At 38.2% G+C, this 17,374-nt stretch overlaps 7 protein-coding genes across 7 annotated transcripts; 4 read left to right on the top strand and 3 right to left on the bottom strand.

Moving 5' to 3' along the window:
• Positions 1-2,231: 2,231 nt before the first annotated feature.
• Tsp_08353 (gremlin-1) lies at positions 2,232-3,092 on the bottom strand. The gene has a single exon (XM_003375311.1). It carries the CDS (start codon positions 3,090-3,092, stop codon positions 2,232-2,234), a length of 861 nt encoding a protein of 286 aa, XP_003375359.1.
• A 219-nt stretch (positions 3,093-3,311) lies between these two features.
• Tsp_08352 (putative ribonuclease Oy) lies at positions 3,312-3,677 on the top strand. Its single transcript, XM_003375310.1, is given in 3 exon segments — positions 3,312-3,447; positions 3,461-3,601; positions 3,613-3,677. 3 exon segments carry the CDS (start codon positions 3,312-3,314, stop codon positions 3,675-3,677), a joined length of 342 nt encoding a protein of 113 aa, XP_003375358.1.
• Positions 3,678-4,378: 701 nt separating this feature from the next.
• Positions 4,379-5,509, top strand: Tsp_08351 (putative ribonuclease Oy). The gene is made up of 4 exons (XM_003375309.1): positions 4,379-4,404; positions 4,627-4,704; positions 5,085-5,151; positions 5,288-5,509. Exons 1-4 carry the CDS (start codon positions 4,379-4,381, stop codon positions 5,507-5,509), a joined length of 393 nt encoding a protein of 130 aa, XP_003375357.1.
• Positions 5,510-6,892: 1,383 nt separating this feature from the next.
• Positions 6,893-7,736, top strand: Tsp_08350 (glyco protein hormone beta-5). The gene is made up of 2 exons (XM_003375308.1): positions 6,893-7,219; positions 7,551-7,736. The coding sequence occupies exons 1-2, from the start codon at positions 6,893-6,895 to the stop codon at positions 7,734-7,736; spliced, it is 513 nt and encodes a 170-aa protein (XP_003375356.1).
• An 894-nt stretch (positions 7,737-8,630) lies between these two features.
• Tsp_08349 (calcium-independent protein kinase C) lies at positions 8,631-9,021 on the bottom strand. The gene is made up of 2 exons (XM_003375307.1): positions 8,878-9,021; positions 8,631-8,786 (listed from the first exon to the last, which is right to left on the bottom strand). The coding sequence occupies exons 1-2, from the start codon at positions 9,019-9,021 to the stop codon at positions 8,631-8,633; spliced, it is 300 nt and encodes a 99-aa protein (XP_003375355.1).
• Positions 9,022-9,147: 126 nt separating this feature from the next.
• On the bottom strand, positions 9,148-11,129 carry Tsp_08348 (calcium-independent protein kinase C). The gene is made up of 9 exons (XM_003375306.1): positions 10,938-11,129; positions 10,761-10,823; positions 10,527-10,659; positions 10,331-10,461; positions 10,039-10,269; positions 9,784-9,957; positions 9,521-9,706; positions 9,352-9,490; positions 9,148-9,284 (listed from the first exon to the last, which is right to left on the bottom strand). Exons 1-9 carry the CDS (start codon positions 11,127-11,129, stop codon positions 9,148-9,150), a joined length of 1,386 nt encoding a protein of 461 aa, XP_003375354.1.
• Positions 11,130-13,382: 2,253 nt separating this feature from the next.
• On the top strand, positions 13,383-15,637 carry Tsp_08347 (putative ribonuclease Oy). Its single transcript, XM_003375305.1, has 5 exons — positions 13,383-13,428; positions 13,592-13,599; positions 13,688-14,056; positions 14,105-14,695; positions 14,738-15,637. Exons 1-5 carry the CDS (start codon positions 13,383-13,385, stop codon positions 15,635-15,637), a joined length of 1,914 nt encoding a protein of 637 aa, XP_003375353.1.
• The last annotated feature ends 1,737 nt before the right edge of the window (positions 15,638-17,374 follow it).

Below are 17,374 nucleotides of genomic sequence, written 5' to 3'. Positions count from 1 at the left end.
AAATTGATAAGTAAGGATGAAAAGTTCAACAATCTGGAAAAACTTCGTCATTTCACGCATAAAATTTTTGAATATTACAGTTAACTTTGTAAACTTATACCAACAGTAAAGTGCGAAGCAAAATCAGTGGTCAACTTACAAATGCACAGTAATACTGAGAGACAACTTTTCTTAATCCTTGATTGTCTAGTTTACAATTACTGTAAAATAAATGTTTAAAAATTTCAAAAACTTAAATAATTACTAATATAATAATGATAATAAAATTTTAATTAAAAAAATTATAAAATAGGATTGTATAGTGAAAACTTCACCTATTACATGGTAAATGGTGAAACAATTTCATTCATTCAATACAGCGATATAATTTCTCGGTAAAAAAAGCATAACAATAGCATTAATAAAAAGTGATTATTTTTAAAAAGAAGTTTGAATTCAATTTAAAAATGATTACTTGAAATCGATCTAAACACTACACTGCCAATAAAATTATACTTTTTACAAAGTGCGCATTAAAAGAGTGACAATTTTGATATTGTCAATTGTTATCTGACCACAAGCAAACCCAAAGTTTTAGTTAATATTAAAATGGAATGTTCAGATTATTTTTCAAAATTATCATCTTAAGTGAGAACCGTTGTGCAACGTTGGCACGTCAACTGCTTGTTTAGAATGGAAATAAAAAAGATCCACTTCCGTGTGAACACATTGGCGCCCCATATTTCAAAGCAGTGTTGGAATGAAACTCTTAATTGAATATTGTTGCATCATGCTTGTGTTGACGTGAACAACGTAAAAGCATAGTTGATCAGTAAATTTCCTTGTAAACTTTTGCTCTTCTGTTTGCTGTCATTTACACATGTAAAATGGATCAGAAAACGATGAACATTTTGAATAATATACAGTTGGTGAATATTTGAAAAAGAATTGACATTTTCTTAGAAATGCTTATGCTAATTGGCAACGTCATTCATATGACAATGTTGCTTCGTTCTGCTCTGATAATTTGCAAGAAAACAAAGAAGCATCGTTTAACATAAATAAATTTTTGTTGTCATTTGTTGTCAGTATTTTTTCTCGTTGTCGTCGTTGTCAGTTAATATTAATATTTTGTTTGTAAATAATGATCTAACAAAGCAACCGGATGTTCAGCTTGTGATGGCAACAATGCTCATTGTTGACCGTCTGTTGATGATGAAATGTTGCGCAAATGATGATGATGAATAAGCTTTCTTGAGCTAAGTTTTGCAAATTGCACCGACACCGATTATGTTCAGCTTGATGCAACGTCAATTTTCTCATCATCAATTGCATCTTAAACATCTCAAACAGGTGCAAATGGATGAGAATAAAATTGTCGAAAATATGAAAAATAAATCTCATTTACCAATTAAATTACCCCATTGCACATTTAATTTATGCTACTTCAAAAGTGCAAATCAAAGACTTTTATCATGTCAAGTTTCTTTTCTCCGATAATAAAAATCATATATATATATATTTGTATGTGTATTGTATAAATTTGAATTTAATTAAATTGAAATTATTCGCTTCATTTGCAATGAAATTGCATTTTCATCGAAATGAATCAAAGGAAAAAGGAAGCAATAAGTTCTCATTTCCATGTTCAACAATGACGTCACGCGTTTGTTGAAAGCCGAATGGAAAGCAACAAATGCTAATTTTAAATTCAATTCCACGTTTACTGCATTCAGTAACAAAGAGAAAACAAAATTAAATAATAATATTTTTAAAAAAAGTAGAGCAAAAGTGGAAAATTGGAAAGTCACACAATCGGGTGGGTACGGTAGGGCAAAAATCCCTTTTCAAGACCGAATCTCAGCAAAAACACAGATAATATATATATGCGTGCGTGCGTGTGTGTGTGTATACATATAGCAGTGCTTTTTAAAGTATTGTAAACAAACAAAAAATTACATCGACGACAACATCTGGCCAGTAACTCGGTGAAATTTGAAAGGACAAGGAGAAAAATGATGTAAAAGCATAATAAACAAAAAGTGGAATAAATGTGCAACGCGTCAATTTGAAGTTGACGACGATGAGCAACGGATTTAAATAAACAAGCACAACTTCGAAATTAATTTAAATAAATAAATAAATAAATATTCTCTTTTCCAAACAGAGTAACTGAGAGAAAAAGTCTGGAAAAAAAGCAGAACAGAAACCCAAATTCTTGAATAAAAAAGTTCACAGTGCTCAGGGAAATTTCAAATGCTGAGCGTCGGCTTGATCGGCTGTTCGACGGCCATACAAGCGCACTGTTTCACTTTGAGATATTTGCGACGATGCACTGATCCAACACGTCCTGGACAATGCAAAGTGACCGTTATGGAAGTGATCTGCGACGGCTGACAGACAGAGCAACTTTTGAACGACGCCATCAGACGGACACCGTGCAATCGTGGTATGTAGAAAGAGTTGCACTGTCCGTAGCAGAAACTGTTGATCACCGTTTTCGACAGGCATCCTTCAATGCGTATGCGTTGCTTGAAAGCAATCGTTCGACAATAATCGGTTCGAATCACATCTCGACTAGCAATGATATAAGCTTGACGCTTATTTGGATACAACTGCTGCTGTTGTTGTTTGGAACGTTGACGTGATTTTTTCGACCACATTTTGGATTTGTTGGATTCGGGATGTCGACGTCGACCGTTAGAACCGAGATGTCGGTGACGGTCGCGCCTCGGGCCGACCAAACGGTCGGACGATTCATTGGTGACAATGCTGGTGTTGGTCAGCATCGTCGTCGAGTGCCATTGATGACCGAAATGACCGGGCCGTACTAGGCCGACGGCTGTGTCTTCGTAATCGGCTCCGGACAAGGCGCGAAATGCCATTCTGGACAAATCTCGAAAAGTGGAACTGTTCAATGGAGGAGGGCCGGCTCTGATCGTCTCGACGCAGCTCAAAATGAGCAGCAAGTACAATGGCAAAACAAGGATCGGTCGAAGGGTCGCTTGGGTTCGCAGGATTTCGTAAGAGCCGTGGCCAGCTCGATCGTTGCATTTTTCGTCAGTATGACGTGCCAGTAAGGCTTCTTCGTCAATGGTTCGTTTTTCGTCCATCTTGCCTAGCCACGCCTAGTCGTCTTAAATAATAATAATAATAATAATAAATATACGTATTAATAAAACCATATACAAATGGATAAACGTTCACGCAAATGGTATACATAGTTGTGCCTGTTATCTATGTTATGTATGCATTTATTCGCTTACCGCATATAATTCGAAACAAGCTAGAATGAAAGCTGTGATCGCAAAGGCGTCGGGAAGGCGGAGTAGATGGTGGTGGTGGAAGAAAGAGGAGGAGGTGGAGGAGGAAGAAGAAGAAGAAGAAGCAATAATAAGAAGAATATGATGCTAAAGATGAAGAATAAGAATAAGAAGAAGATGATAATGATGATGATGACTAAGAGTAGTATTAGACAAAGATAACTCGCAACAAAAATTGACGTGTATCAAAACTTGGCAACGGTGGCGCACTTGCTTTTCACCACAACAAGCGCAATCCAATACTACTCCAACAACACACACCTCTATTAAAAATGGGATCCGGGAATTCTTACTTCTCGGTTGCTTGCAGCCAACGTTTCACCAAACGCCAGCCAAGTTAGTCCTCGCTGTCAGAAACCAGAAGAATCTGACTGAAAGCCGAAGAAGAAAAAGAAGAAGAAGAAGAAGATGGAAAAGCAAAATTAGAATAATAAGAATAAAATGAAAAAGAATAAATGATAATGATGATAATGAAAAATCACACGCGCGGTTAGCTGGAGAAAGGAAGAATTGGTAAATGGTGAAAAGAAGACGGCAAAAGCAGAAAGACGGTTCTGTGTCAACAGCGCTAACGCCATCTGTTATCCTGAAGCGACGCACAGCAGTACACCCGGTGCGAATTACCATTTTAAGATGATCAAAGCCGCTTCCGGTTTATCTTCCGCTTTTACCAGCCCATTTATAAATTATCCCTTCGAAATAGACAACAAGTAAGCAAATTTTGTCAACAAGCCGACAAAAACAATACATAAATATGTGTGCATATATTTGATACGGAAGTGAACATCGGCACCGTATATACGAGAGGCCGGAAATTCGACACTTCTAACATGCCACGTTTGTGCAGAAAACGTGACGAAAATTCGACCCTCGTTTCTGCAAACAACAATCTGTTGATTTGTACAATTTTTTTCCACCTATACATAGAATTATTCGAACTTGCATTTTTATTCCAATGTCAAAATCGTGAAAAGTCAAAAGTATATTTATTTTAAACCATTACTCACCCGACCAATGAATGAATGATCTTTTTTTTATTCAAATCAAACAAGCAAAAAACCCTTCAGTTATTTACAATGGTTTTGTCCGTTCGACTTTCAAGGTGGATGCTGTAAAATTGCACGGCGCGTTATTTTTCTCAAAGCATCTACATTTGCATACGGTAATTTATAAAAATCAATATTTAGATGTACATGTTGAAGATTCTATTCAGTAATTTTTTTTATGTGCAATCTCTACAACAATCATTCAATAAAAACACTATTGAAAAATATTTTATCATTATTATTATTATTATTATTATTATTATTATTATACCTTTGAGTTTTTGTTCCATTGAAAATTGGTTTATCGATTTGAGAAAAGGAAAAGAAATTCCACATTCCCCCGATGATTCACAACGGTATAATTTCGTTGATAAATTTGCACATTTAAATTTAGCGTTTTCAAATTTTCAACAATATAAAAATTTTTCTTGTCATCATCCATAAAAATTTTGTAAAATATCGTTTTCTGTTCAGGCCATTTTTTTTTCTTGACATTCATCAGCTTTTTCTCCCCCATTCTTCAAGAAATGCATTTCTACCAGACGGCCAACAACGTTACATTTTATGACAATTTTCATTAAGCTTGTTTACTTGTTTCTCGCACATGACTCGACCATTTTACCCCCCAACATTGCAAAGCTTGCAATGATGCTCTGTTTTGTTGTAATTTGAATTTTCAAATTTTTTTACCCTTAGCTTTTGAACTTTTGGAAAAGTTTAAAATGAAAATTTTCAGTATTCATCAATCATGCAAATTGATACTGTTTGGACAAGCGAAAAAGAAAAGCACGAACAATGATGAAGTTGAACAACAATTTAGCTATACATAATGGATTGAGATTCAAAGAGAGATTTGAATATTCAAGGTAAATTTGTTAACAACATCTGCTCACCAGGAACAATTGAAGAGAAAAAAAAGAAATTATTTTTTTTTTCAAGGAAAATTTCTTGCATTTGAATTGGAAATATTCGAGGAGCAAAGACCGTTGGTTTGATGGCACCGTTGGTGGGTTCTCTGTAGGCGGTCGAATGTGCAGTTTGCATTCTCCGGGTTGGACTAATCATGTCAAGGACGCTTTTATTAGGCACGGTCGAATGATCATCATCGTAATAATGAACGTGAAAATTTCCACTAACATCATCACAATCCAAGCTTCGTGATAGCATTATATGCTGCTGCTTCTTTGTATTTTCTGCTTTACACTAATATCAAGGAAGAAAATTCAACGCATCCTCTCAGTTAATCAACCATTACTGGGAAGATTATTGTCACTTTTTCGAGGGGGGTCTTGAATTGGTCGTTTGACATTAAATGGTCAAACAGCCACATTTCATACTCAGCAGGATCAACGTTCAAATTCAAAATTCCCGCTGTGAACTGAATTTTACATTGAAAAACAAAAAAAAATACTGCCACTCATTTTGAAGTAGAACATACTGACAATGAACTAACAACACCGATGGCTTTTTTTCAGTCGATCAAACATCTCAAAAATGCCAATCTGTGCACAGTGAATATTATAATTATTCGATGAATGAAGTTTTCAAGAAAAGAAAAAGAAAAGATTTTTCACCATTACAATTCAACGATATCAAATAATTATCATTGGATGATTGAATTGTTGTTGAGTGGAGATCAATTTTTTTCCAAAATAGTCAGTTTGTCAAAAACGAAAGAAACATTTATTTGTCCCTCTTGGGATGAATGAAACGTTCAACCGAGCGACTATCGATTCGGATCAGTTTTGGTGGTGAAAATCGACTTTGAAAGCCAAAGTTGCGCATTTATTACTGAAGATAATTCTGCTTTGCTGGACATTTGGAAATAAACGAACAGAAGAATCCCATCATCACACGAGAGACCAGCACAAGCCGACAGTAAGCAATCGACAAAATGAGGCGTTGAAAACTTAAGCTATTCGACAACCGACCTCTGGGACGGTGACCAAATAAAACGAATTAACCAAGTGCAAAGCTGACGAAACAGTGAATGATATTTTTGGGGAACAATTTGTCATCAAAACTAAATAATTAAATCTCTGGGCATATTTCACCGATTTTATCCTTCTCACAAAGCAAATTACAATTTTCTGCTATGGACCAATTCAAATTAAACAACAAAAATAAACTCTCAGTCAAATCCATCTTATATATCTCTCTCTATTTCAAAAATTCATTATTCAATTCTAATCAAATGCACAATACATTCGTCAATATTTCAAAATTATAAATCACACATACACAAAAAAGCTAAAAACTTAAAAATAAATTAATAACCGAGTAAAATTTTGTATGTTAAATAAAAATTTTCCTTGATTATCCCGAAAAGTTTACAGTATGACTAACTTTAAAAACTGTTTCATTTAAAAATTGCGAACGTGTACAAAACATTCACGGGTGAGTGATTTTTTGACCAATAAAACCAACTTAATTACCGCATGCACTTTGTTTCTGTTGTTGAGTAAAATATTTTACGTAATATAGTTGAACAGTGAGTTGAAGCGAGTTTGTAATATGAATAATTTCTGTTATATTTAGTTAATTATGAATGGGCTTGTTCGTACGGCTCGTCTTTTGCCAAAATTTCATCCAGCATTAACTGGTGTGCCGATTTTGAAGAAAAGCGATACATCAGCCGTGAAGGAAGAAGAATCTCAAGACTATACGTGGACGTTTTATTACAAAAATGACAAAGAGCATCTGAAATTCAACGGGAAGGATTACGAAGTTGACGAATTGAAAAATCCGAAGATGACAATTGTTGTGTGGGAAAAGTGGCGTAAAGAAGGAAAAGTGGACTCGTTTAATAATGTCAACTATTACAAGCTGACTCCAACGGAAAGATCATTTTACGATTTTTTTGTATTCCAGGTAAATGTGCAAAATCATCCTTTGCATTTTATCAATACTGTTTTTTCCATTTACTTTTCTTTCTGACAATGCATCTAATATTATAGCCGACTATTGGTACCTGAAAAACAAAACAAAACTTTCATTTTTTTCACATTGATCACTCTACCATTCCTACTAAATATACCATAGTTTGTTTATTTATAGCAACACAAAAGTGGTCGCACATGTTTTAATTTTAAATTTAATGTTTTTTGTTATTGATTACTGTAATTTTGAAGACAGTAACCATTTATAGATTGTTAGGTATTACGCAGTGTTATTCATATTTTGAAGTTTCTTATTTTTTAAGGATGCGTACAGGGTTCCTGTTTACAAAGCACATCCGAAAGACAAGTACACTACCACTCGTGTTATCATTTTCATGACAGTTGTTCTTATCGTCAACATCATTTACCAGTCGTATTCTCTGTTGACACCGTGGAGCGAAAACATATACAACTTTGATTATTGGGAAAAATATCATAAGACTCATTAAACTGATCATATTATTATTTGAATATAATTTTTATGGTGCAGATTTTAACGCATAAAACTTTAGAGGAATAAAAAAAAGTATTATTTTGTCTCTTTCTTCACTACTTTGATTTGACTGCTTTGTTGATTGACTACTCAATCTGTTTGAAAAAAGTAAAACTCGTACCATGTAGACTCACGCAATGTGTTTGAATAAAAAAACATAATGAACAACAAACATTTTATTCAAAGAAAGTAAAGCCATTTTGTTTTTTTCTTTTCTCAAAGCATCGATGCACGGGATAAAAGAAAAGCGAAAACTGCTCCTCGTGTTAAGTAGGAACATTGTCACAAGCGAAATTTTGTACGGCAAGAAGTGGATATTGTTGTGAAGAACAAAAAAACTGACTAGTAGCTTTTTGTTTGAAAATAAATCCATTGAGCCCATGTGGTGAGTGAGAGAAGCGAGAATTGGATTCTGAAAATTACAGTTGAACTGGGGGAGGAGGGTTTGGGGGTGTTGTTCATGTTTCACTAACTATTTCAAGAAATGCAGCAGCAGCAGCAGTATATATATATATAATAAATAAAGAGATTTTATGAAAAAAGCACCAGCGCATCAAAGCATTTTTGATATTGGTAGTAGTACAGTATAGCAGTAATAGTAAGTAAGTAAAGCTTTAACAGAAAAAAACATATGTATATTGAAAAGAAGCGCGAGAAAATGAGATGGGGAAAATGGCAAAACAAAAATAAAAAAACAAACAAATAAACAAACAAGAAAACAAACAATCACGTGAAGCGAGCAAAAAAATAGTCAAAGTGAATAAGCGAGATAGAGAGATTTGGGTGGTTGGTATTTGTTGAGAAAATTGTTGTTTACTCCTTTTGTTGTTGTTGTTGTTGTTTGAATAACTCATCGTCCGTGAAAGTGAAAATCAACATTGACGAATGTGAAATCTTTAAATTCATCCTGGTTGATCATACGCATGGCCAGCGGATCTACCGGCGACAATAGTGGATCTTCTTTGGTAAAGTCGGCATCGAAATTTGTCACATCTTTTTTCGATTTCTTCAATGCATTTTGTTTTGTTTGTTTTTTGTTTTACTTATTCATGATAATATTGCAAAAATTAATAATCTAATAAAAAAATAATAATTACGAGCTTCGGTTTGAACGGAGGCTTGACTTTCTTCGATTCCAACGCTTGCCAGTCGACTTCTTTGAAAAATACGTGCGCACGAACCGCATCCTCACCGCCGGCTGTTTCCACGCAGCCGAGCCGTTTGAATTGATTCTTCGTCATGAACTGAATATCAATCAAAGCGTAGAAATTTGTAAAATATATGCATAATTAATAAACAGAAAATTATCATTCACCCCTTTGAGAATGGACACAGCCTCTTTACTGAGCCAGACTGGATAAAGCACTTCATCCTGAAGAATTGCGTCGAACAAATCTTCTTCGTTGTCGGCTTCGAACGGTGGCTGGCCGACCATCATCTCGTACATCAACACCCCAAGTGCCCACCAGTCCACTGACGCGCCGTAATCGTTCTCTTTCAGTATCTGTTCAATCGATATTAATATTTTGAATTGAATTTTTGTCCCAATCATCTTATTATTATGCGCATACCTCGGGAGCGATATAATCGGGCGTACCGCAGAATGTCGAAGTCAACTTTTCCGCTGTAATACCCTCTTTGCACATGCCAAAATCGGCCAGCTTGACATGCCCGTCTGCATCGAGCAGAATGTTGTCCAATTTCAAATCTCTGAACAAAAAATGAAAAATTTACATATACGTGAAAGCGAACCAATCGATCACAATTGTACCTGTATATAACGCCGTGTCGATGAAGAAATTGTAAAGCACTGGTCACTTCGGCTGAATAAAATCTGGCGCGCGCTTCGTCGAACTTTCTCGCTCGTTGAATTTGAAACATCAAATCACCGCCGCCGACAAATTCCATAACGAAAAACAAAAATTCCTAAACACACATTTACATAGCAAAAAAAAAGAAAACAATGGACAAATAAAATGCATATCCCGATCCAACTTCTCCACCTCGGTTTGAAAACACGAATGCAAAGCTGTCAAGAAGGGATGCTTGGCGGCCAGCGTCAACACCCTCTTCTCGACCATTGTACAGTCGACATCGTCGTCTTGCAAAATGATATCCTTGCGCAGAACTTTCACCGCGTACACTTCATCCGTGCCGGTCTTTTCGGCCAACAGCACCTACAAGAACAACAAGAACATTTATGCAAATATTTCCACATCGACGTAGAAGTAGATGTCGCGTCAGTCAATCGCTCGCACCTTGCCAAAACTGCCCTTGCCGAGCACCTTGATAAAATTGAATTCTCCAATTGTAAATTTTGAGCTCGAATCACGTCGCGCAGCCGCCGCTGGATGACGCATGCTAAAGTGCAAAGTGCCATTGATGGAACATTCGTCACTTTTGGATGACGACGACGTCTGATCATCGCTCAGCGAATGGATCGGCAACGGATCGGTGCGTGATCGTTCACTGAGTGTCATGATGCTCGTCTACAGAAGACGATGACAAACCAAAAAAAAAACACTCTTATTTATGCACAACAAATGGTACCTTCTTTTTCTGTTTGACACTGTAACCGCTGATGCCAATCTGAGAAAGTATTTCGGCCATCCGTTTCGAATTCACACCACAAGTGTTGGCCACATTTCGTTCGCATCGTTTATGTACGTTCATGTGACATGCTAATAATAATAATGTTAAAAAAATGAATAAATAAATAAAAGCATCGTGTAAAATTATAATTTACTTTGACATTGCAACCCTTGTCTGAAAATACCGTACAAAAGTGAACCACAATGATCACAAAATGTGGGCATTTTGTAATTGTGCAATTCGAAACGATGCGGCACATTGATGTCGAATCTTGTTTCAGATTTGAACTGAATGAAAAATTCGATCAAATTATTATGAAAATTTGAATCGAGTACTTGTCGATTAATTTAAAAATCAACTCAATTATTCACCTCTCCAACGGCCACACCGGTATCTTTGACACCGGGACACTTCCAAACCACGAATTCATGGCACCGCTTGTGCACCACAACTGTACATACTGTAAACAATGAAGTAATGCAGGCTTGTTGAAAAAAAGTAATGTTTTGTAAATTAGCATATGTGAAAAGTAAAAATATATATATATTTGTTGGTGTACATTGACATTGGTAGCCTTGCTTGCCGATGCCCCAGATGAATTCTCGACAATGGGCACAGAATGTCGGCTGGCGGAGAATGGTCGCCATAAATTTGTGCCCGTTGACTTGGTGGACACGACGGCGCATCGCGCCTCGCCTCTGCCGGCCAATGAAAGCTCCAGCTTTTTCTCTGAACACACGATTGGAAGTGGTTGCATCTGTTGAAAAAGTAAAAGTAAAACAATAATTAATTGTGATAATTACATTGATCAGAAGGAATTTTTTTCATCTCTCGACAATAAAAAAATACATATTTTTTCGATATACGAAACATGCAAACAAATAATGTCAAGAGAAAATTGTTAAAAATCATTAAATTAAACATATCTGACATGACTGGGTGAATATGGAAGATAGAAAAAAAATGAATAATTATTATCATTTGTTAACAGTCAAGAAAATTATTATTATCATTATCCTTGACCCGAATGTCAAATTTATAAATATACATATAATTAAAAAAAATTTTTTTCATTCTTTCATGATATTCAATTTTGTATTTATCATTATCGTTATCATGCCAGAAAAAGTGTAAAATATTTTCAGTGAAAAATACAAACCCAAACCAAAACAAAAAAACAATTGTAATATTTTGAAAATATTCATCCTACAAATCGTAGTGTCAATGTCCAGCTAGTGTCCAATAATAGTGGCCTAATTTTAATATAAACCGACCAACCGCCCAATCGAATGACTGTAAGTAGCAGAGAAAACTGGTCTGTAAACGGATGCAAGTTGTTGGTTAGCAGTAAGAAGTATCTATTATTATTATTATCAGTGGCGTGTTGTGTGCATATTTTGAGCTCGTTATTGTCGACTGTCAATTTTGTCAACTTTGTTGTATTCAGCAGTGTGGCGCATATTGATTGAAAAACAGCCTGACCCGCCGCCGCCCCTGCTTGAAGTGAATGGTGAATGGAGAAAATCCGCTTGGAGACAAAGCAAGCTTGATATACACACAGAACTAACTGGCCGTTGTCCACTGTCTTACCACACTACGCTATTCTGGTTGGGCTTGTATTTGAACATTTGAAACGTGTCCAACGTATGATGAATCAAAATTACAATGGAAAATTGAACTTCTTTCTGGTAAGCAAAATTGATCTCTTCTTCTCGTTTTGTTTTTTTTTCAATTTTACATTTTATTTGAATTTTAAATGTAAATAATTGTGTAAGAAAAGGCTATCGTTGTTCATTTATCAAAAACACTTGTACATCAGAAAAAAAATATTAAAATTGGCACAAAATCAATAAAACAACACGCCAGTTGTCAGTTTAATTCGCTCTCCCTCGTTTTAATGATCGATTGGTATCTGTTTCATTTTTTCATACGTTTCGATTGTCTTCTTTGATTCAGATAAATATTTAAAAATAAAACTGGCATAAAACAACACACCAGTCAACCTAATTTTGTTCACAACCAACTGTACCGTAAGAATAGAGATAATCAAGAAGAATTCATTGGCAGAATAAAAAAGTCTTTGATTTTTCCTTCTTATTTTTTCATTTCTAACATAATGTTTAACGATTGTGTTTGCGGAAGAGTTTAATGAATTGAAATTTGGAAAACTTTCCCCCACCCGAACCCACTTTTGACTGGAAAATTTCAGTTGCAAAGAAATTTTTTTTCTTGTTAAGATTGCACTGCTTGTAATTAAACAAATCATGATCATCAAAATGAGTAAATAATTCAATCTCGAAACAATCAGAATGAACGCACTGTACCATTTTCATCTGAACAACATCGAGCAAGGGAAAAGGTGAAAAATTAACATAATCAAGAATTGTAAATTTAAACATTTAACGGTAGCGTTGTTTTTTCTTTTTGCAAAAATAAATTCAAAATACAGTAAACGTGGTCAGTTTTGTACAGTGAATGTTGCCGTGCTGAAGTGAACGATGACAAAATTTTTGTTTACTATTGAAACTGTCAATACTGTTTGTTTGCTGTTGCATGTTTTCAGTCAGTGTTGACGTGAACTAAAAGTGGAGAATAATAACAGAATGGAGAAAAAAAACAATTTTTCAGCTTCAATCAAACCGGTGCTGGTGATTACACCTGCTACTGCTGCTGCTGCTGCTGCTGTTACTATTGTAAAAATTTAAATTTTTAAATCTAGTTATTGTGGAATTTCTTATTTTTTTTCTCCTCAGTAAGTGCATTTATTGTACAAATAAATAATTAATATATGTATTTGCGAAAGGAAAGCATGACGGATTCACACTACTATAAGTAAGCAAGGAATGTTTATATAAAATGTGATTTTTCTGTTCATCAACGAACGGCAACAGACAGAGAGAGAGTTTGGAAAAGAAATCAATATAAACTAGCAACTGCTGAAAGCCACCTCAGAAGTTGACTATTGTTCAGAATACTGCAGTTAATTACGCGTCAAATCCATGTTCAATTTATGCGGCGTTGGTCGCGTCCTTCCTCAGGCGTTGTAAAGGATAAAAGTTATCGAGCTTTGAAATACACGTAAACGCGTGCGTCATGTTTGTGTGTGCAATTTTCTTCTACCATGCCTTATCTCTACAAATCATCTCCTTGAGCAATGAATATTATTTGATTTGATATCAAATAAGAAATTACTACTACTAAGAATAGTAAAATTTACAGATACGGTAGTAGAATAGAATGAACAAATTTGCGCATTGATAAAGGCCCCTTGGCAAAAGCCAATAATTCAAAAAACAAAATAACTTTTGGTTTCAGAGACAGTGTCGCAGAGCAGAGGAGGATATAGTGGCGGTGATCGATGAGAAAGTTGCGTTGGCATTGGTGGAAAAAGTCGCCCTGGCCGCGACGGCTTTTTCTGGTGGTCGGTTTGGTTTTGGCGTTGGCCGCGGTGGAATTGTCCAGTCGAACAGTATCCAGTCGGGTTTTCGACCGGCGGGGTCAATTCGGCTGGATCGATTCGTCCAACCGGTCGCCGAACAAAGGCGTGGGCAGAGGCGGAGGCTGCAGGCTGCCGACGTTGGACCCGTGGGCGCCCGAGGTGGGCGTGTTCTACGAGAAGGTGGCACCGCTGCGCTGCCACCGGTTCCAACACGAGTTGACCTACTTGAACGAAAACGGCTGGCTGTGCGTGAACGAATCGGCCGCCCGCGACGCCTCCTACCGTGACGTGAGTTGCACGTCGCGGTGCTTCGGTGCCGGGTCGGACGACTGGAGTCAGACGGTCGGCCAGTGGTCGGAGCCGTTCGACCGCTGCCGGCCGGTGTTCAGTTGCGAGTTCGTCGAAGTGTCTTGCCGAGCCGGGGCGTGGCCGTGGTCGGTTTACACGAATTTTCACAGCCAAATCGTGCCCAAACCCAAACCGTTGCCGACCACCGGGCGCCAATGGCTCAGCGTGCTGGTGCTGGTGGTGGATTCGACGTCCCAGTCGAACTTGCAGCGCTGCTTTCCGAAATTGGTCGAAGCGCTGCGCGCCAATTACACGTCGGTCCTGCTGCGCGGCTACGCCAAAGTGGCCGACAACAGTTTCCCGAACGCCGTGGCCGCGTTCACCGGCAAACGTTTCGACCCGGACGACGCCGCCAAATCCGAACTGCCCGTCGACCTGCGCCACGAGCATTTCGACCACTGGCCGCTGATTTGGCGCCAATTCGCCAGCCGGCGTCAACACGTCACCCTGTTCGCCGAAGACTTCCCGCCGTTCAATTTGTTCACCTACCAGGCGGCCGGATTCAAACAGCCGCCCACCGACCACTACTACAGACCGTTCGCGTGGCGCGTCTGGCGTAGCTTTTTGCACTTGCGCAGCACCCACTTGTGCGTCGGCAACACACCAACGCACCGGATGCTGCTCGACTACGTCGGCCAGTTTCTGCGCCGCTATTCGGACAGACCGACGTTCGCCATCGGCTGGCTGGCCGAAATCACGCACGACTGGCTCAACCAGGGTCAAGTGGCCGACGCCGACTTGGCCGACTTCTTCAACCGGGCGAGGCCGTTCTTGACCAACACAGTCACGGTGCTGGTCAGCGATCACGGTCTGCGATTCGGCGACATCCGCCACACCCGACTCGGTCGACTCGAAGAGAACATGCCGGCAATGGTGGTCGCGTTGCCGGACCACGCGGCCGACCGCTACCCGAAACTGTTGGAAACGTTGCAACGCAACGCGGCACTGCTCGCCACCCACTACGACCTGCACGCCACGCTGCTCGACCTGGTCGACAACGGCGACACCTGGACCACGCTGGAGCGACGTCTCGCCCACGCGCGACCGCCGTCAACCGCCCGACGAGCCCACAGTCTGCTGCTGCCGCTCCCTCAAATCCGGGGCTGCGCCGAAGCCGACATACCCGACATCTACTGCGTCTGCCAGGCGACCGTTCGGCGCGACAACAACGAAACCGAAACGCTCCGAGCCGGCCAGGCGCTGGTCGACGAACTGAACCGCCGTCTGGCCGGCGAACAACGCTGCGCCACGTTGCAACTCGACCGCCTACTCTACGCCGGCGAATTGGAAACCGACGCCGACCCTGCTCAACAGCCGACCTCAGCAACGCGACGATATTTAATACAAGTGCAAACTACACCTGGCAGTGGCCATTTCGAAGCGATTGTCCATCATCGTCATCATCACCGACCACAATGGACAGTACCGGAAGACATAAGTCGCATCAATCGTTACGGCAATCAGTCATTTTGTGTTGATAATGCAGTTTTGAAAAAGTACTGCTTTTGCCAGAAAAATTAACAAATCATCCATCCACACCCAATTGACACCATCGACTCAACTCGACCATAATAATAATACTGCCCGCGTAAAATTCTCTGTCTGTTCATCTTTGGCTATTAAATGAAGAATGAAAAACTTTTTTGTTCACTGCTCGAGCGAAATTCAATTCACAACGGCTCACACCCACGCGCACAAAGAGCAGATTATCCATTCATTGAACTGGTGCATTGATAATGCAAAAGTGAATGTAATAAAAATTCCCCTTATTAAACCGTAATTTATATTTAATCAAACCAACCGCACGCGTCATCAATATTGCACAAGTATTTATTGACAAGCTCGACTGATACAACTTTTTCTTCGTGAACATTTCAACGTGAGAAAAAAATTCATTACTGTAATTGAAAAGATTTTCAAGTCCCAGGTTGTAAAAAAATTCAAAAATTGTTCACCTATTGGCAAATTCATTTACAAATGCCAATAGCATCCGTGTACAATGGAAAAAGAAATATCAACATGATATTCTTGTTCATTTATTGAAATGTTTGAATTTGTTGTCGGTTTTTCTTCTTCCACTTGGCACACACACAATCTCAGATTACCTTTCTTCAATTTAAGCCGATACAATTCGCTAAATTTGTTTTCTTGCTTCCAAGTCAATTTGCCCGTAATCTATATATTAGTAAGTGAACAACTACCGCCGGATAATCGTTAAAAGAATTCGATTTTCACTGAATTAATAAAAGATCCTATTTGAAATTGGACGACGCTCACTTCGGGCAGTAATTTGTGCAATTTTCAAACACGCTCGCTCGTTCAGCTTGTGTGCAAATGTGAAAATGTTAAATTCACCTAAGTGGAGTGTTTTTGTCGTTTTACTTTTCAAAAAGCCATGCCTGCTTAAAAGTGGAATCTTCGCTCAACGCTGGAGGCGGGCAGAAAATTTTTGCATTAAAAAGAAAAGGAAAAACCCCTATGTTTTGCTTAAATTTCAAAAATCCATCTGTTCATTTATAATGCGTGCAAGTCAATTTGCATCGTCGACACGCATGCAACACAACAACAAGATAAAAAAAACAAAGAAATTTTCATTGCTTACGGGAATTGACGAAAGAACCATCAAGATGAACTTCCACATGCAGTTTTCCGTGAGGTTCAAGATCAATCTGAAGGAAAAAAAAGTCAAAAAATTTTTATGCAATCATTACGAATTCACAATTGTTTGTTGTTCATGTTGAACACATTTTCTTTTAAAAAAACTGCTAAAAGCTTCCTTCCCCTTTTCATTAAAAAAATTAACATATGCAAAGCTGCAGTGGAAAAGCGTACACTTGTAAAGCAGCGGATGAACAAATGAGCATGGAACAACGATTGATTGATTTTGTAAAATAGAAAAACAAGCGAGAACAGAGACCACAGCCCAAAGGACGAGATGAATAAATAATTTTGTCGCCTTTGTTTCCAAGCAGCTACTGTTGTGTTGCTAGTGTTTGAAAAAGGTTCGAGAATAAGAAGAAAAAAAATATTTTTTCCCACTCTTGGACAACAACCAAATCGAACAACGCCCCACAGATACTAGTACTACTGTAACCAGTTGAAGAGTAAAATAGAATAGCGAAATGCAATGCCAGAAAACACACTAACAAGCGAGCGGCTAATAAGGCTAATAATTTTATTATTTTCAAATTTGGCCGTGGTGTGTTGTGGGCAAA

The sequence above is a fragment of the Trichinella spiralis genome, assembly GCF_000181795.1.
Source record: "Trichinella spiralis strain ISS 195 chromosome Unknown Scfld5, whole genome shotgun sequence".
NCBI lineage: Eukaryota > Metazoa > Nematoda > Enoplea > Trichinellida > Trichinellidae > Trichinella > Trichinella spiralis.
Note: the sequence above shows the minus strand (reverse complement) of the source record. Positions and strands in the feature narration are given on the sequence as shown.